At 51.2% G+C, this 19650-nt stretch overlaps 1 protein-coding gene across 1 annotated transcript; it reads left to right on the forward strand.

Annotated features, from left to right (window-relative positions):
- Positions 1 to 7275: 7275 nt before the first annotated feature.
- CYTIP (cytohesin 1 interacting protein) lies at positions 7276 to 19246 on the forward strand. Its single transcript, XM_059820679.1, has 8 exons — positions 7276 to 7488; positions 10841 to 10890; positions 11226 to 11280; positions 14093 to 14195; positions 14328 to 14421; positions 14781 to 14850; positions 18180 to 18246; positions 18774 to 19246. Exons 1-8 carry the CDS (start codon positions 7324 to 7326, stop codon positions 19244 to 19246), a joined length of 1077 nt encoding a protein of 358 aa, XP_059676662.1. The 5' UTR covers positions 7276 to 7323.
- The last annotated feature ends 404 nt before the right edge of the window (positions 19247 to 19650 follow it).

The following is a 19650-nucleotide window of genomic DNA, read 5'->3' on the forward strand; positions in this document are numbered from 1 at the left end:
CACCCGTTCAGCTATATTCAACGGAAACAGGCACATCTCTGTGCTGCGCTGATAAAATGGAGGGGTTTGTCGGATTTTTTTTTCCTTCCAACATTTATTTTCCTTAAATGTACTACTGAGTCCTTGCTATGCATTTGTTTAAAAACAACTGTACAGATATTTGGCGTATTTCTGGATTGCTGCTCATGCTTGATTCGTTGTAAACCACCTTTCCGATTTCACTGGTAAGTTAAATGAGAGGGTGCTGGAAATTCACCGGCTGTAAGTCACCAAGATTATTGCTCAGGGTCGTTATCTTACACTTCTGCAAGTGTTTGAAAATCTAATATAAAATCATGGAAACCAAGATTATGCGGAGGTTAGGAATCTAAGCTTTCAGGACAATTCCGACCTGCAGCAAGAGGCTTGTTGTTCAAGACTTCTTCGACGTCAGCCCTATGCCTCATATCTTGGTATTCTGAAAAATCTATGTTCTGCTTAAGAAAGCAGAGAAGAGCACAGGGGATAGATCCGCAGCTATGCTGAGATGTGTTCAGGGTGATACTCATTTGGGTACTCCAACCGTTATTCTGAGTCAGTGCATGGTTTACCAGCTACTTGTCGAATGGAAAGGTTGGTAGCACAAAGGACTAGCTACTTAAAATAGCGCGTGTGGCTTGTCTACGTGGTAAAGTGTGACAATACAGAACCTTATTCGAAAACTATGAAGAGAGACTGTTTGAAATCACACAACAGATTTCATCACATCCTCGAGGAGGGTTTGAGCACTCTCATAAAACACGTCTGTATCGCAGCGTATGGAGTTATTTGGATTAGACCAACTCACGGGAATGTCCTCATGTTGCCTTTTCAGCAAGATCCTGTAAGAACCCAGTTCCCTTTTCACTAAATGCAAATCCAGTCTGAGTCTGTGATCGTCCACCCAATTATTTTAATGCAAAATCAGTCCCTTAATGTCACAACAGTTTTGGTTTCCTTTCAAAACAGCTAGAAATGTGTAGTTCAAGGAAGCTGTACAAAGAACAGGAGAAATGGATGGAGCAGAGCCTGAATGTCTGCAAGGAAGCGCCGGGCCTGAATATGCATGGGAAAGCCAAGCCCAACCTAAGGAGATACCGACACCGAGAAAGTGGCAAGCTTGATCTGACGGATAATGTTGCTATCAAGCAGCAGCTACTTGTCACGAACGAGTTGTCCCAAAGGTGTCTCAGGGTTGGGGTCCTTCAGGATGGTGCTGTGCCCTGAACCCAGGGCTGAGGGCACAAGTCGGAGCTGTTGCAGGGCAGCGGGGATGAGCAGTGCCAGCAGTGCCCAAGCTCCGTTACAGACCAGCGCTGCTCCTGGGAAGTGCCAGAGAGGACAGGACCTCCTCTGATATGTGGCGGGGAGTCCCTCTGCAGACAGCAGCATTGGAGATAATTTTGGAATTGGGGTGCCTGTAAAGAGATGGGGAGCTCTGGGACCGGAGAGGCAGAGGTGGGGATCGGCCAAGGACTAGATCCCCATGGAGGAGCAAAGGAGACGCTCTCTGGGGTCTGAGGATGAAAGATGAGGATTTTCTGCTTTCCCTCCACAGAAATCAGTAGGAGAAAAGGAGGGCCCTGCCAATGTGTTTTCTCTGCCCTTCCCTTTCCCATCAGCCCTCCCCGGGCCGATGGCCGTCAGCACGGAGGAGCCAGTGCCGGGTGTCTGCCCAGAACGCGTCAGCACTGTGGGCACGTTGGAGGAGACCAGAGGGATGAAAGGATGGTGTGTTCATCGTGCCGTATTGCTAGTCTGCCAACAGTAACAGCGTGTTAGAGAGGTTTAAAGGGCAAGGTAAACATTATCTGGCAGTGCTGCTTGGCACCTGTCCGTCACTTGGACATACTTCGCTTGGGAGTTTAGCGCTGAGCTGGACTCAGCGAAAGAGCTGCAGAGGCTCTGCATTGGTGGTGGGCAGCCCGAAGGGCAGTGTGGGTGCACGCTGCTGCTCCGCCGCTCCTGGGGGTTGTGAACTGCTTCTCTGCTGCACCATCCCAGGACTCCTGCCTGCTCCTGGAGAGGACGCGAGGCTGCCCGTTGCTCCGGCCCCGACGCAGAGCCAGCGCCAGCGCCGTGCCAGGGGAAGGCTGGAGCAGAGCATCCTTTGTGATCTCCCCAGACACACGTGAGCGGCTGCCAGGGGCAGCAGGCTCTGACTCGCGCTCCCCTTCTGCCTTCGGCTCCGCTTCGTGCGGCGTCAGGCATGGCCAGCAGTTCAGCAGTCGGCCCGTGACGGACGGGGTGCGCGTGCGGGGCACGGGGTGCATGGCTGGTGCAGGGGCGCACTGCATCGCCCAGGGGCCGGGGCAGCGCCTGGTCCATCGGTGCCGCTGCGGAGGGTGGCATGGGGCTGCTGGGGCAGCAGGGACCAACGTCCCACCGACATCCCGCTGTTTGCTCTGATGGGACATTTTATTTGTTTCTCTTCTCCGCTTTTGTGGAGATGAGTCACTTGGTTTCAGAAACGTAAAAGAGGGTTGCCTGAGGAACTGAAATGCGCTTTGTTTGTTTTCAAAGGCACTTAGCGGGGTGATTGTGAGCTGGAAAAGGGGAAGAGGCTTTGAGTCACTGTGGTCCCTGCATTACTCAGCGTGCTTTAGCAAGTAAGCAGATGCCATCCCTGAGATACAGCTTACTTTTCTCAGGAAATAAGGCGAGAGCTTCCCCCCTGTCGAACATTGCTTTTTTAACTTCTTTTTTCTGAATGAGCACCACAGAGGAGGTGAGAGAGACATAAACTGTGCCAGGGTGAGTGCCACCCCTTAATGCAGAGGGGTTCCCCGTGGATCTGTCTCATTCCACTTCTTGGAGGCGAAGGATGCACATATAAAATCGTCCCCGTTGTGCTGCTGTGACATGCAACACATCTGTCCCGGTCTGTCTGCCAGCAGAGGCAGGGGGACCGCAGGGACTCGTCACATGCCGGCCACAAAACTTCCTCCAGCTGTGCGGCCCAGATGTTTTCTGACAGTGTTTCTCTGTTGCAAGATGCTGGTTTTTTGAGGGTTGAACACTTACGGTGGGAATGTACCAACATTGCAGCAATCCAGGGGAACGAGCCCCGTGCCAACGTTTTCCTGGCACCAGGAGTTCCTCCGCTCTGGCAAACGCCTTCCCGAGCCGGCCAGGAGGGCAGAGCATGGGGGAGCTCCATGGTGGAACAGCAGCAGCAGCAGTTTGGTGTAAAGAGGGAACATTAACTGGAAATGCGAACTTCTGTGGCACTCCAATAGCACTTACAGACTGAAATAGTTTGAGCTTGGACCAGAATATGTGGGTTTTTTTCCCACTGCAATTGATGAGTTTATAAATACCTGCCAAATAGAAAAATGTTTCAGTGGCCGTGTTTTAAATTGGTTATACTAAATAATAGATAGTAATGCTAACCCAGCCTTTGGCTGAAGAAAGAAACGATGTTCCTCAAGATCCCCAGGAAGATCCAGGTAGGCAACGTCCTTGAGGCAAACACCCAACCACGTCTGAAGGCTCACTGCTGGAGAGTTACAGACCCTTCATGGCAAGACATCAGGGCTGCTATGAAATGAGAATAAAACCAAAGCCCCTTTCACTATTATATCCCAAAGCATTGCCAGTGCTTCTTTAAAAGGGGAAAATACTCTTTTCCTGCCTGCTGTATCACCAATATCTCCTGCAAAATCTGGGGTTTATCTGGCTTTTGTCAGACTAGAAGTTGGCTATCAGGAAGCAGAAGTGTCGGTCTGCCAACAGTCTTGTCTTCCTGGGTCGAAAGGAAAACCCACTTCTAAAGCCAGGAGATGCGCACCCGTTTGGCTGGAGAAGCCCGTGTGAGGACCCAGGAGGGTGAGGCGCAGGGCTGGGGCCGCCCGCGGCTCGAGTCCAGCAACCGCCGGCACCCTGCTTGCCTCTTTTCTTGTCATCTGGGGTCTTGGAGCGCAGAGGGGAAAGGCTTGGTGCTGCAGATCGGGCTGATCGGTGAATGCCGTTTACCAATGGAGTTTATAGAGCTGAAATAAGCTAACGTTACTTAAGTATTACTTAAAATGAACTTTACTGAAGTAATGAGTTAGAATGGATTGTAATCTGTACAGGCACTAAGACTGTTCTCCTTTCTGCATCTATCACACTGGGTCATTGTTTTGGGGTTTTATAATCGCACGTTGTGTTATGGGGTTTTATAATCGCACGTTGTGTTATGGCTGAGGACTAGGATGGCTTGACTGAGACTCTGATAGAAACCTTCTCACTACAAAAATCTGAATGACGTATTTTTTCATGCAGCCAGGTGCTTCATGCAGATGCGGGTCCGTCAGGCTGCAGGAGGCCTCTGGGTCCATACTTCGGCTGCTTTGGACGGTGAGTGGTCAGTCTCCCCGGCAGTGGTGAAGCTGCACCCAGACAGGGTCCCCCGACAGCGTGCCAGTGGCGACTGCTGCCAGCCCAATTCTGCGAAAGTTCCTTTTCGGTGAAAATTTGTGATTGACTTCTTTTAAAAAATTGTCTGTGAGATGACAACAATGCGGAAAAAATTCTGTGATTCTCATCAGATGGAAAATCATCCTGCACAGTGCGTAACTATCTGCCTGCTTTGCAAGGAAAGTATCCTGTTCGCTGTCGTTCGTACGGAATATTTCACTTTGCTCCTAAAATTATTGGTAGTTTTGCTTGATGGCAAGATAAGGTGTCACAAGATTTAAAAAAGAAACTGGTGAGATCTTTACTGAACAACCAGTCAAACTACATTGAAATATGTGTGAAAACAGTCGTCCTTTGGGGCACGGCAGAGCACCTGGAAGGATGGGGGATGGACAGACAGACATGGTTCCTGGCACTGCGAGAGGAGCAGCCGGTGGCTCTCCTGTGCCGGTGCTGGTGCCGTCACCAGGTGTGTGCCCGCCGGCAGTGCAGGGAACGAGGGACGGCAGCTCCTCCCCAGTGGGCTGGTGCAGAGCGGGGCTGGGCAAGTAGGAGGAGGAAAATAAACTTGATGTGTCAGAAATATGATGAAAATCAACCATGTAAGAAAAAGCAAATAAACTCCCCCGCTGTGCTAGGAGTTAAATTTTGCTTATCTTTTAGCTGAATGGCCCATCCCACCGTGCTCACAGTTTTACTTTGAGTTTCTGCTGAGATCACGATGTGATCTACAGTGCTCTGCAGTCCAAAAACAGACTTGTTTCCTGTGTAAGAGGAGACACAGGTTTCTTTTTTTACATGACACTCATCTTAAAAACTCATTCTGCTTCTTTTGCAGTCCTGTACTTAAAAGCTGTTGCCTTCTCTGTGGGCGGGCGCTCGTGGCCACAGCCGGATACCCATCCCTGCGCCTCCTCCACCGCCATTTATAGAGGCAGAGCCGTTATAAAAGGCATGCAAATCAGCTCTGAACTAAACTGTTGTGACAGCACATACCAGACTGCATTGAACTTCCACAGGGTTAGCAGAGGCAAAACCTAACAGCCCTCACCCCACGGTGCTGGCTGCCCCCCTCCTCCCCGTGCCGCCTGCCCCCCTGCCCGCCTTTTCTCGCCGAGCTGGGTGTGCAAGGCACGTGTAGCGATACTTCGTAAAGGTGCATAAAAACTCTCCGCTGAGAAAACCAGATGTAACTTGTACATTTCTATTGCTTCTCCGTTTTGATAGCAATAGCCCTGCTTTTCCCTTGCGAAGGTTCAAATGCCAGCTGGGGTTAATTGTGACGAGCTCTGCTTCCTTTATACAGTTATTGTCCCCGGTATTTGTCCAGCCATCTCAACTGACAACGACAGCGTGTTTCAGGTCCCCCATCGGGATGACCAGCCTTCTTCAGCAGCTGCTCCTGGCCAGCGGTGGCTGGCAGTGCCGGCTGGCGGGGACACCGGGCTCCGGCCATCAGCTGCAGAGCTGCCTGGTGGCAGGGGTGGCTCCCGGTCCGTGTGCGTTTGGGACTTGGCTGGGGTGAGGCTGCCAGAGCTGGCAAGCTGCGCTGCCCGGGGGCTCGCCCGCGGCTCGCCGCTCCTCCTTTTGCATTGCTTACTGCGGCCGAGGGGAGTGGGGACAGGCAGCCCTGCTGCCCCCCGCGCTCGGGGCTGCTTCCCCTGCTTCGCCAGGAAACCCAGGAGCAAGTAATCTGCCCAGAGGTCATCAAAACCTAAAGGTTATTAAAAGCCACGCTGAACTGGACAACAGGTCAGACAATAACTGGAGTGAAAAAAACAAACCAGCCAAAAATTCTCAGAGTCATGAATCCTCCCAAACGTGTTTGCTGCTGGGACAAAATCCTCTGGAAGAGAGGAATCCCCTGTAAAGCTTGATTTTAGAGTGACAGCTGGCTGCACGGGTCAGTCCGTGCTCTGGCTGGTGCAGACTGGGGCAAGATCCCACTCGGGATCACTCTGCTCCAGGGTGGGCTGACCCTGGCTGCTGGCACGGCATGTCGGGCGGGTGTGCAACGCTGACGCCTTGGGAGGGTCCGGAGGGCACCTGGGGTGTCGCTGGCAATCGCGACCGCTCTGCCTGCCCGGCCAGGTGGGCACGGTGCCTGGCACCCAGCCGGGCACAGCGTGGCTGCCTTCCTCTTCACCTGCAGGCAGCTTGCGCCGTCTTCCTCCGGCCTCGGCCAGCCAGGAAAGGTGCAAGGATGATGCTTGGGCAAGGCTCTCCCTGGCACCGTGCCCCTGGCTCTGCTGAGGCAGCCCCTCGTGTCCCTTCCTTCAGGCCCTGCATTTGTGTTGCTGTTTGCTCCCCAACCTGCTTTGCTGGGTAAGTCGTTGCTCCCCACCGAAACGCAAACCCTCTGCCGAGGGCATTGCTCTGCCCTCGCTCTGCCATCTTTTCAGCTCCTACTCTCAGGCTGTTGGCATCCAGTTCTTGCTTCCCTCCCTGCAGCTGGGAAGTCACGCACTGACACCGTTACCCAAAGAAAGCGTTCTTTCCCCATCTTTGCCAGAGGTAATCTGAGCAATGCAAGGCATGCCGAGCAAGTGGGAGAATGAACAACTTGAATTCAGGCAAGTGTCTGAAGCAAGTAGTGCTTTAAGGACAAATCATTGCAGAGAGAAGCGGCTGTTCAGTGAGAATTGTTGTGTGCAGGAATGGAAAAATTAAGCAGATTTCTTTAATTGCCAAGCCTAATTCTTAACTCTCCTACAAGCACAACACATACCGAGTGCCCTGGTGATCTGCTAGAAGAGATTTATGTAACGTGCACCTAAACCACAGGTCACGTGGCTGGCTTTCCGGTCTCCTACTTCTTGATCGCTCGGAGGGGCGATTGTGTTTTAGTTTCCTCAGCCATGCCCCAGCATGTAGCAATGCCCTTTTAAACGCCCTTCCACTGACATGGCTCTAAGAAGGCTCATTCAGCAGAACCATAACGCCAACTTCATAGGCTTCGGTGCCGGCCCCGCTGGCGGCGCAGGCGGGCAGCAGGCTCTGCCGATGGACACCAGGAGGATCCAGCACCTGGCCAACACGGTGGGGACGCTGCCCCGCGGGCGCAAGCAGGTACGCGGTCGCTCCTGTGCTCCGGGAGGCTGACGGCTCCCGTCTGCCCAGAGAGCCGCTTGCTGCCCGCGTCCGCAGGTGCGAGTGGAAACTGTCGAGTTTCCCCAAGTGACCGCACAGGTTTGCTGCGGCTCCTGGTTTTGGGGTGCTAGAAGGATTACCGCTGTAAGTTTTGGGATTGCAATGAGATCTTTGCAACACCGGCAGTGTGGGAAGCTCCCAAGAGGAGCGCGCAGAAAGGCGTTCTGCCTACGGGGGCTTGGGTGCATGAAGTGCTTTTGCAGCCGAGATCCTGCCCCGGCTGTGTTTCTTCTCCATTTACAGCAGTGCTGAGTCAAAAGAGGCTCTTGCTGTCTGGGTGTTCCTTTAAACTTGCGTTTACTTCAGTATAGTGGCCTGGCTGGACTGTTCTTTGTTCTGCAGTGCTGACAGAAAGCACCTACTGTGAGTTATTTCCATCCGGATTTTGGAGTATTTTTCTACACCTGTTGGGGCTGGTTGGGTTGTCTCTCTCATCTGGGCTTTTCCCCCAGAACTGAACAGCATGTTTGTGCACATTTCTGCTGTTTGCAACTCAATTGCCACAAAACTCTCTCATGCGGTTGCTGTAAACTGCCAGCTGGGCAGTTCCAGCTTCGGTCTATGTGTCTAGCATGAAGAAGCCTAAAAGAAAATGTTTGAGACACATCATACTCTGAAAGTATTATCAGAAAAACTGGTGCGTAATATCTGCACGCTTAAGGCTTTGCTTTGTTCAGTGGTGGAAACGAGCTTAATCCTTTCCTTTGTACAAGTGTGGGGAGATAAAGGAAAGCCAGAGCCAGACTAATCTTGGGAACGCTGCTGCTGGGTGGCATCCGTCTCCCACAGCTGTGGTGGAGCATCCCTTTGTGTGGCAACCGCTGCCGGCACAGGGGGAGGCTGACAGTAATGGCCGTGACGTGGCTGTGTCTGTTAGGAACGTGTGGACATGGCACTGCGGGACATGGTTTAGTGGGCATGGTGGGGTTGGGGTGATGGTTGGACTTGGTGATCTGACAGGTCTTTTCCAACCTTAGTGATTCTGTTAAAGATGAATTACAACACGGGCCTGAGGACCACTCCGCACAGACCATACCTAACACTCGCGTGCCGCAGGGGCCCAGCAGCCCGGGCGTACGCCTGCCATCAGCTCTTTCGCCTGGTGTGTGGTTTATTATTATCATGTGGTCTCTGCCTCCTCTCCTTTGCTGTCCCCAAGTAAACGCATGTTCATGAAGTAGGCTGTTTCTATAGGTGGTCACGCTGTGGCATAGTTCTATGCTGCTGAAGCCTGAGACGTTTGGCTATAATGACTACAAACATTTCAGTGAAAACATAATTTCTTATTTGTGGCTCATTTTTATGGGAAGAACCAATGTTTAACACCGGTCCTGGCTTTTTCCAGAGACATCTTCAGGCACAGGTCTACCTAGCCTGAAGCAGGGATCCCGGATGCTCATGGCCATGACCACGCATGCATCAGCTTGGAAATGCTGAGCAGCTGCCCCAAGAAACCGCAGAGATAACTGTCTGCTGTTACCTTAATTTATGTGTACTTTCTGCCTTTTCTGACAGGCGTTAAGCTTATAAATGCCCACAGATTTTTAGGGGGAAGATACAAGAGAAAGGTGAGGACTTGGCATAACAGAGGTGTGATTTGGGCGCTGTATAGGTAATAGTTACAACGTTAACAGGAATGACGGCAATCCCTGGCCTTCAAAATCTTGGAGCCTCACCCATTTTAGCATTTTGAAGGGTCCCCGCTGTTGGAGAGATGCCCCGGTGCTGTGTGCCCATCAGCCCCTCGTCCTTCCACAAGAGCACGAGTGCCTGCGCACCCTGAGGACAGAGCAGCCCAGCCACAGCCCGGGGCACGGGCTGGCCACACGCCGAGCCACGGACCCCGCTGGCCCCTGGCTCCCCGCAGTGCACCGCAGTAAGGCAAGGCGATCAGCAAAGAAGGAATATTCCTGCTCTTATCTGAAAACACAGGGCTGCCATGTAGGTGGGGTTTTTTTAAAATTATGCAAAATGAGCCAACAGGGTTGTGGACATCGGAAGGACCAGCGGGAGGTCCGTCTCCCGTGCCCTGTCAGATGCAAGGGTTTTCTCGAGCGGTCGTGCCTCTTGTCTTTCCCGTTTCTACAGTCCTCAGAAATTATACCTCCAGCAGTTTTTGGGAAGAGTTCCCTGCTCCAAGCACTTTTGCCATCACAAAATTTTCCTTGGGATTCAACCTGAATTTTTCCACTTGTTCTCATACTTTTTCTCAGCAACCTCTATCGCCCCAGCGAGCACCTCCCTGCCTTCCCCCTGGTACTGCTGCAGGGGTCTCCCAGCCAACTTCTTCTGCCTCCAAACCTCTCCACCCCTCCAGAGTGGGTGTTCGTCAGTTTCTGAAAGCTAATTGTGAAGACGTCGAATTATCACCCCTGCGCAAAAAAGGCCTTCCCTTGCTTCATTTTATATTGGCTGGTGGTAGCTCAGCTCTCAATTTTAACTTACTGCAGGGAAGATTGGATAGCTAGCAGGAGGCCAATTTTTTCTAATGAAGTTGGAACGGGTACTGCATTGCCACCTCCCAGCGAGGGTGCCCAGGCGTTTTCTGGAGGTGAACAACGGAAAAAATATTACGATGTGCTAAGAGTACCCATGTTTTTTTTTTTATTTTGGAAATACTCAACTTTATATTTAAAAGGTTTGGAAAAATGAAAGAGCTGACGCATAGCCAGTTTTCCAGGGCTTAATTTCCAGCATAATAAAAACAAACATGAATTCCTTCAACAACCGCCTCTTGCAGGTTAATGCCATCCTTCACACCAGAATGTGTCGCAGTTGATACTCTGTCTTGCAGCAACACCAGTTAATGGTCCTGCACAGGCGTTGGTAGCAGACCTGGTACTGTGTCAAATTACTCTCTAACTCACTTGGAAAGGAACTGTAGGGTGGAGGGACGGCACAAGGAGGGAGACTTCTTGGGCAGGAGAGAGCACCTTTTCCAAGCTTTGCAGGGAGCGGTCAGCGCGTGCGGAGGTCATTGCTGTTGGCTGCTGACGCTGCCTGGGCCCGGCTGAGCTTGCTGTGAGCATCTAAAAGGTGGCTCTGAATGTGATAATGAGTTTTCTTGCACCCTGGACCTAGCTGCTCCTCCTCCTGGTCTGAAGGTTTAAGCTCTCATTTGACTGAGGGAGAGGCTGCATTGGTGCAAGCTGGTGGTGGGATGGATGCCACCAGCTGTTTTTTAGTTCTTCTCTAAACTGCTGATTTTAGCCATGTGCCTCAAAGAACGATGAACCTACTGACCCTTTTCCACTCCCGTTTCTGGTTACAGCTTGCCTTAACCAGATCCAGCTCCTTGGATGACTCCTCCAGACCACAAAGGTATGAAGATGTTCTTTTATAATCACAGTTATTTACTTATTCTGCGTGAAATGTGTGTCCTGGGAATCTTCCCATTTAGCAGCCCTAGCGGGATAAGGGTGCAAGGCAGAGACCAGTACCCAACACCGGGGCCGTGCAGGTGAAATTGTGTCATTTAGCTTGAGTAAGAAGAGAGCAAGCACCACCACTGCAACATCTGAGGTCAGGCGTGCTGATTCCCTGGTAGCACAGAGGGGGGGCAATGACAGGGGCATGATCATTTTGGTTAGAAACACGGAGTGCATGAAGCGCAGCACCTCAGCATTCACATGGAATTCTGCCTATTCTTCTTGCAGGCACCTCATTGCTATATTAAAAGAAGATAAAGAGACGTTTGGGTTTGAAATCCAGGTAAGACTTAAATGACAAGTCAATTCAGTTAAAAATAAAATATAATGCAAACTCTTAAGTGTCACATCCTCAAAATTAGGTTAAGACAGCATAGGGCAGAGAAAGATATCTGTCAGTTCCTCATGAAATCTGAAGAGCTTACAGTACTGATACAGAAATAGGATGCATTTCCAAGGATTTTTTCATAGCGAAGGTCACAGATCAGAATTTCTGGCCTTCTCACAAGTCAGAGCATTGAATGTAGGAGAAATCTCATCCAAATCCAGGTATGAAGCAATGGCAATGCCTTCTTACCTCCACAAGTGAATATTTTTTGGTAGAACTGTATATGAGAATATTTTCATATAAAAAGAAATCAAAAAAACTCCAAAAAAATACCTTATACTAGCTTTTTACTACCTCCTTTAACATATATAGAGACATAAGTATTTTTGAAGTAGATGTACAGTATTGGTATGTTTTTTAATAAATAACTGCTAAGCATGACTTTTTTGGGGGTAAATCATATAGGAAGAAAATCTGTAGATGTAGAAGTCCGTAAATCATCAAATAGGAAAACCAGAATCTTACCAGGAGTACTGCTAATGGGAGATTTTTGTTCTGTGGATTTTTGTGAGAAAGGTAACTCTTGGATCAGTAGGCCCGCTAAAATCCCCCTTATAAATAAAAAATAATCCCAGGGATAAACGGATGTTGTTTTGGGGGCAGCGGGTTGTGGCAATACTGCAGACCTCTGCCTGTTTCGTGAGGCTCTGACCGCAAGACCCTCCCATGTCGCCCCTCTGTTTCATTTACTGAGGCGGCAGGGCATCTTCAAAGCACTTGGTGCATCTCCGCACAGAGGGAAAACAGTATTTTCAGTGAAATTAGTGTATTAGGAAAAGCGTAACTTTTTCAAATCTGGTTCTGTGACTAATGAGTGGGTAAGTGTTCAGCTCATGAACAGCGGAGAGCTTTCAGAAGGGAGGATAATTGAGTCAATTATTGGGCTTTTATATAAATTGTCAGGGCAGATTTTCATTATCTGTGACATTCTGATTAAAAATAATTGTTCTTGGCACATTTTCTTCCTGAAAGTACGTTCAGCATGAGCACTTCACTAGAAAGTCCGGGCTATGGAAAGGCAGCATCTGTCTGATACAAAGGATAAGCCATTATTTAAAAGCTGTAACTTCATTACTACAAGTTAAATTTAGGCAAACCAGAATAAGATGATGTGAAACTCTAGGTCTACCATCTGCAGGGAGCTCATGAGAACTGCAGTGATGGCCGAACGCCAGAGCTTCTTGCGCGTTACCGCTTCTCCGACTTCCCACTCGCGGACCAGAGCCTGGGGGCGAGACGGAGGCCGTGCGGCTCCCGAAGTGCCTTAGGTGTTTGCAGAGCAGACGCTCTGGTAGCATGTCTCTCCCCTCCAGATGGCTCCAGTTAGGTGTGACGAATCCCATCCTGCTTGTCCAGCTCGTATTGCTCGAGCTGGCCCAATCTTTCAGGCTGGTAGGTGAGACCCACCACTCTGAAATAGGTCAAAAAACCAAAAGGCAAGTGTGACCTGCAGTGGCATGTCCTCCAAGACCCTTATGTTTCACTTGGCGCTCTTAGTTTAGCCAAAGTTTTACTGTTGGATTAAGGGCTGAAATCGCTGCACTGGTGTGATTTCGCCAGAGAAGCCCTGAACTCACCCGGTCTTCACCCCTATTTGTACCACGCGGACTGAGAGTTGACAGGACGAGAGGAAACGGCCTCAAGCTGCTCTAGGGGAGGTTCAGGCTGGATATTAGGAAAAATGTCTTTCCTGAGAGAGTGGTGAGACACTGGAACAGGCTGCCCAGGGAGGTGGTGGAGTCCCCATCCCTGGAGGTGTTCAGGGAACATGTGGACGTGGCACTGCGGGACATGGTTTAGTGGGCATGGTGGGGTTGGGGTGGTGGTTGGACTTGGTGATCTGACAGGTCTTTTCCAACCTTAGTGATTCTGCGATTCTGTGATTCTGTGAATTCTGGGAATCTAACATGACTTTGTATATCTGGGTTAGATGTGGCTGTCATAGGTTTTCAGGAAGTTCAGCGTCGGTCTTAAATTTTGGTAAGAAGATGTGGCTAAATACTGATATTTGCATGTACCAAGAAGACATTTCCTGTCATTGCAAGGTCTGGTCAGGTTGCATCGCCTACTTTTGCATTTTTCTAAATATATGTCAGCACTGATAGTCATATGATGGATTTATACTTAGAATTACTTAATGTATATTTAAATGTATAAGTCAGGAACAAAAAGCACTTTCGAGAGGCTGTGGGGACGTGTGTGGATAAGGAGTTCAAGAGGTCAAAGGAGCAAAAGTAGGTTCAACTCTTCTTGCTTTTCAGTCTCATTGCGAATCGATCTATCTGGCAGCACTAGCTGACTTCCCGCGGCGTTCACAATGAGTAGAGTCAATCACTTGAAAAGCCCAAGTCACACCCTGCCATGCTGTGGCCAGGAACATGAAGTATCCTTCCAGAAAGTATCTGCATCCATGCTAACAGATATTCTCGACTGAAGTTACTGAGTTTTTGACAATGAATGACCAACTTGCTTTAAAACTAGTTTTTTGCAAAAACAACATACAGGCACCTGCCAGGTGTCTGCTGTTCTCTATCATAAGAATGCAATTTCTGATTGTTAGGTTATAACATCTTGGTGTTCTCACATGCATGATAATATACCTTGCTCACCACAGCCTTCTCATTGAAAAAATGTGTAAAAAGACTACTAATTTTTAAATTGTTTTCATGGCTTCCATATTGGTAACACTGTCCTTTGGTATTAACAGACTATCAGATTTCCGCACCAAAATGATTACTCCCTGGAGGTATGCACTTGCGTCTGCAAAATTCAAGAAGAAAGTCCTGCCCATCTTTCTGGCCTTCAACTTGGTAACTATTCATGGTTTTTTCCTGCTGTGGGTGGCTTTATCTTGCTTTTCTCCCAATTACTTTTATGCAGAGCATGCGGAAGGTGTGCGTGTGCTGCAGATGCTAATTTTTGCCTCTGTGTATCTCTAACAGGAGATATTCTCGCCAGTATCAACGGCGTGAACACTGATGGCTTTAGTCACAAGCAAATAGTAGACTTGATAAAGTCTTCGGGGAACTATTTAAGGTAGGCATCCTTCAAATGGTTTTTAGCTTAGTAGTATCTCCCGTTGGAAGCCAAGAAAGTTTCTCATGCCACCCCACAGTCCTGCGCTGTCTCAGAGGCAGAAATCCCTGTGGATTTGGTTGTGCAGAGCCGCGCGCTCACTGCAGCTGAGGGTTCGGGAGGGAGAGAGGAGCTTTGGGAAGGTGCCCCAGTGTTGTCCTCCCGACCCTTTTTCTCTCGCCCCCGCGGCTGCTTCCCGAGGACCCTGCGGCACCGCACGCTGCACTGCGCCATGGTGAGCTGCGGTGCGGGGTCCGGCAGCCCTGGCAGTGCTCGGTGCCCCTCTCCGCTTCGGTGCTGACATCGCCTGTTCTTTACAGGTTAGAGACTGTCAACGGGGCCATGTTTCTGCGGAAAATGGAGCTCGAGACCAAGCTGCAGTTGCTGAAGGTAATATAATTAATTAGTTAATCCATTGTCAAATGCAGAGTGCTGTTGTGGGTTCATTGCTAACGGGGGTAGGTGGGTGTCCGTGGGGCTGGGTGTCCTGGCAGGGGGCAGACACCCGTGTGTCCCCTGCTGCCACACCCCCAGCCGCGGTACCTGTAATATTTCCTGTGTATTTTTTTTGGTAATATTTTCCCCCACAATGATTTCTGTAACTCTCTAAATATTTCCATCTCTGGCTGTGTCTCAGCTGTGCCCAGCTAGTAGGCAATCCTCCCCTGTAAGAACAGAACAGCGTATTCTAATGTATTCTGCATTTAGCGAAAAGGGAAGGCAGCTTTCACAAGCAGAGCTCAGGCTCATTAGGGATGGCACGCTGGCAGCACCGCCAACTTGTAAAACTACTGTTCCCCCAGCTGAGCCTGAGGGGGCTGGCCAGGAGCCGGTTTTTGGGTGCCGGCACCCCGGCGTGCCTCTGTGCTCGCCCCACTGCAGCCGCAGTGCCGCAGGCGCCAGAAGGGCCAGGGCTTTTCCAAAGCCGGGACTCGGTCGACCTGAGTGAGAGGTTTTTCCTTACGGCAACTCCATGCCAAAACCCTCTGCACAGGAGTATGGGACTTTAAAAAGTGCATTAAAAATTAATGTGGCTGGAATAAACCTCATGCCAAATGGGTTAGGCTTGCCAGAGCTGAGCAGCAGGGACAGCGTTTGCCATATGTGCCGTTGCCTATAAAATGTAAGTCCTGCCACGGGGGCGATTTCATGTTTAGTATTTAGCATGTTTAAAACAATGTTTATTTAATTTGGTTCGTGCTGCCTTTCTGAGAGTACAGCACAGGGCATTGTAATTTTCTGCATGAAACTGATGCTGTAGGTGATGAAAACGGTAGCCGGCGGGGCTGGAGGGTGAGGAAAGGGGGGGGGTCCCTCCCCACCTCCGCTGGTCTGTGGCTGGGGGGGTGCCGAGGGCAGTGCCTGGCTGTATGGGCGATATCTTGGTCACCGTCACTTCAGCCTAGAAGACGGGCAGGGGCGAGGAGACCAGGGCGAGGCCCCCATGAGCTCAATTTCCCCTCCAAGGCTCGTTAAACTGACGGGGGCTATGGAGGATGCTTTTGGAAACAGCTGGGATGGTTCTAGGCCAGACCCCAGAGCCAGACAGTTCATCACTATGTTAATGAGAATCCAGCAACAGGATGCTTCCATCCTGGCCATGGTCAGTGCTCCATGGCAAGCCATTCACAGAATCACAGAATCCCTACGGCTGGAAAAGACCTGTCAGATCAAGTCCAAACATCAACCCAACCCCACCATGCCCACTAAACCATGTCCCGCAGTGCCTCGTCCACATGTTCCTTGAACATTTGGTCTGGTCCCTTAGAAATCTGGATGAAATAACCAGTAAAATCACCAGAAATGGGCCACCCCCCCACCCCGCCCCTTTCCAGGGAAATTATAAAGCCAAAACCTCAAAATCTGCTGCGAAAGGTTCTGTTTCGAGAGGGGGGTTTTTAGATAACAGCTGTTCCCCAGAAGTGCCAAACCCCTGCGACAAGCGTCGTTACAGAGTAAAACACGGGTGTGTGCCCGGCCCTGCGCTCTCACGCCAGCGTGGCTGCGGTGGAAAGAACCTAATTCTGTTTATAACTGTCTCTGGTGCCTTACTGAAGGGTGTGCTCCGTTGCTGCAAACCCTTGTAACCGCAGAGAGACGGTGATGTGCCTGCGAGTGCTGAGCGTCGCAGGTTTGGACCTGCAGTCACACAAGCATGTCCTGCCCTCGGGACGCAGCACGAGCAGAGCAGCCCGTGCGAGGCACCGCAGCTGGGACACGCACCCCTCTGCACCCACCGCCGCCGTGCCAGTGTAACGGGCATCCTGGCAGCCATGCGTGGATGCCCGCTCTGTGCACCAGTTATCCTGACAGCCCTGCCGCTACTGTGGTTTAATTAGATGGGAGAAACCAGGACTAGGAGGTGGTTGCTCTTTTGGTTGGGTCTGGATGGGGGTAAAGCAAGTCTTTGGACAACTCCCCAGCATCTCTGGCATACAATTTCCTAGGTTTAGTTGAATTATAAACTTCTAAAAACTACTTTATTCAGCAGTATGTTGAGACTGTAGGAGCAAACTTCTCTGGTCTAACTATCCTTAAAAGCGGTCATTGCTCGCATTCTACAAGTGAGCCTGTTGTAGTGCTGTAGGAAAGGCAGCTGGGGGGAGCTGGAGCCAGCCCGTACCCCTGGTTTGGGGAAGGCTGCCCAGCTGAGGGGCGCCTGTCAGACCCGATGCACCAGCACCCCACCAGATCACGTCCAAATCCGCTGGGAAGGGATTCAGCATGAAGAGCAGCTGGGAAAAGGCGAGTTTCCCGGTGCCCTCGTCAATGGCTCCTGCTCAGTGCATTGAGGGAGCCCCAGGAAAAGCCTCCGTGCTGCCCCCTCCTCCTGCTGCCGGGGGCCGCCTGGCCTCCGCGGGGTGCCGGGGGCTTGTCCTGCGGGAGCTGCCGTGGGGCATCCCAGTGCCTCGCCAGCCTGCAGCCGGGCCGTGGTTTTCATTCTGTGATTGGTTTTTCCGAAATGTGGAAAAGAGAAAAAACGTGAGTGCAGTAAGAGGGTTGCCCACGCAAGCTTAGCCTGGCCAGCTGCGGGGTACAAAGGCGCGATCTGCCAGGCGGCACGGCCGCGGGTCTGCGGTGCGCTGGCTTCACGCGGATTACTGGGGAAGCATCTGCTGCGACTGCCTCCCGGCAGAGGCTCACCTGGTGGTGTGGGGTTTTTTAATCAACTACGCAATAGTTTATTTTTACACCGAAAGCTGACCTGCAACAGAGGGAAAGAAAAACGTTGCTCGCTGTTGGATGGCACGTAGCACTCGGAGTCTGTACGGGTGCCCAGGGCGGTGTGTTCTGAACACAGGCTCAGGATGGTTAGCTGTGCCAAGCCCGCGCTGTGCTGCCGGACCCAGGAACGAGGAGCGGGCTGCCCGCTCCCGGCTGGTGGGCTGCGGGGCTGCGGAGCTGCGGAGGGCTGGAGGAGGGCAGCCTGCGGGCTGCTGAGGGGAGCTGGGGTCTCCCTTCGTAGCTGAAGGCAAGACGCACACCCTCCAGATTTCAGGCTGCTTCTTTCCAAACCAGATGCGTACAGTGCCTCAGCCAAAGCACAAGTGGACTTGTGCTTTCTGGAAGAATTTGCTAAACTCCAGGAAAATTGTCTCGGTGAAAAGAGTGCTTTCTGTACGTGACCTGTACTTTCTAGATAGAGAGTTTTCTTTTTGCAAGTGTTTTATGCTTCTGCAGAAGGGTGTGAGTGACAGAGCCCTCTTTCTCCTCCACAGCAAACTCTGCAGCAGAAATGGGTGGAGTTGCGCTCCCTGCTCTTACAGGAACAGCGCTTGCTGCACGGTACGTCCTCGTTTCCGGGTAGGAAACCGCAGCGCTGCCGAGTCCTTCTGCGGAAACGCTGTCTGATCAGTAAAAAGCAATTCTTTAACCTGATTTTCATTTGCTTTCTTTCTCCCATGTTTATGAAGGCATGGGACTGGCCCTGGGAAAGCTTTTTTCCTGGGAGTAATGAATTTGGATGCTGCTTGACTAATGCAGACCACACACCCTTTTGCATGACTTCTAGGAAAGGGGTTGTTGTGGGTTGCAAGGTTTTTTTCCATTCTTGTTTTGGGCTTCTCGGAGGAGAGTTTTGTTTGTCTGTTTTACGGGTTGCCCAGGGAGCAGCTTTGATTCTGCATGGGGGGGACGGCAGGGGCAGAGAGCACCCCACAGCCGGGGAACGGCTTCCTCCGAGGGAAAGGGGCTGCTCCCTGCGCAGGGATGCTGGGCATGACGTTCCCGGTGCCGCCACGGCACAGGCGTCCTGCTCTCCGGCCTTGAGCAGACGCCCGTAAATAACGCTCCTCTTTGGCTTCTGCTTCCAGGGGAGGTGAACGACAACGCGCTGCTGGGCGTGCTGGAGCTGGAAGAGTCCAGCTTGCTTGGTGGCTGCAGCACGCCGGGACCCCTCTTTCCGATGAAGCCTCGCTTCTCCAGCGAGAGCAGCTCCCGCAGCCGGCTGAGCTCGATGACCGTGGACAGCGAGGACAGCTTCTACCAGAGCGGTGCCTTCGAGGATTCAGCTGCAGAGAGCCTGAGCCGCCAGTCAAGCATGGATGACGACTGCTTCTTCCCCCGGGACGGGGACGGCGCTGCCGGGAGGTCCTCCCTGCAGAGGAACCGCAGCATCAGCCTGGCCAGCAGCGGGTCCATGTCCCCGCTCTGGGAGGGGAGCAGCTACACCAGTAGTTTCGGGACCCTCCCACGGAAAAGCAGGAGATCCAGTGTCCGAAAGCAGCTTTTGAAATTCATTCCAGGCCTTCACCGGGCGGTGGAAGAGGAAGAAAGTCGGGTCTGACATCGCACGTGTCATCCTTGACGTCTGGGGCTCGGCACGTGGGACTGCTGCCTGGCCTGGGAGCGAGGGCAGCAGCTCACCCAGAAGCACGCAGTGGGTGAAGTGCGGTGGCACTGCCTGGCAGTCCTCCAGGCAACAGTACTGATGATATTTAAAAAGCTCTGGGTTTTTTAATTATTTTAATTTTTAATCAGAGCACTCTGTGGACCTCTTCGTTAACGTGAAAAATGACTAACTCTGACATGTGAAGAACCTTTGCAGAACTTCCTCAGCATACTTCAGTGTTAATAACAGTTTTTAATTGAACGCAAAGTTGATATAGCTATTTATTTCCTGTTACCGAAGTCGTAGTCTCCCAAAGGTCTTTAATAAAGCAAGTGCTTCTACTAGAACCAGTGACAGAG

This window comes from Gavia stellata, chromosome 8, assembly GCF_030936135.1.
Source record: "Gavia stellata isolate bGavSte3 chromosome 8, bGavSte3.hap2, whole genome shotgun sequence".
Lineage (NCBI taxonomy): Eukaryota > Metazoa > Chordata > Aves > Gaviiformes > Gaviidae > Gavia > Gavia stellata.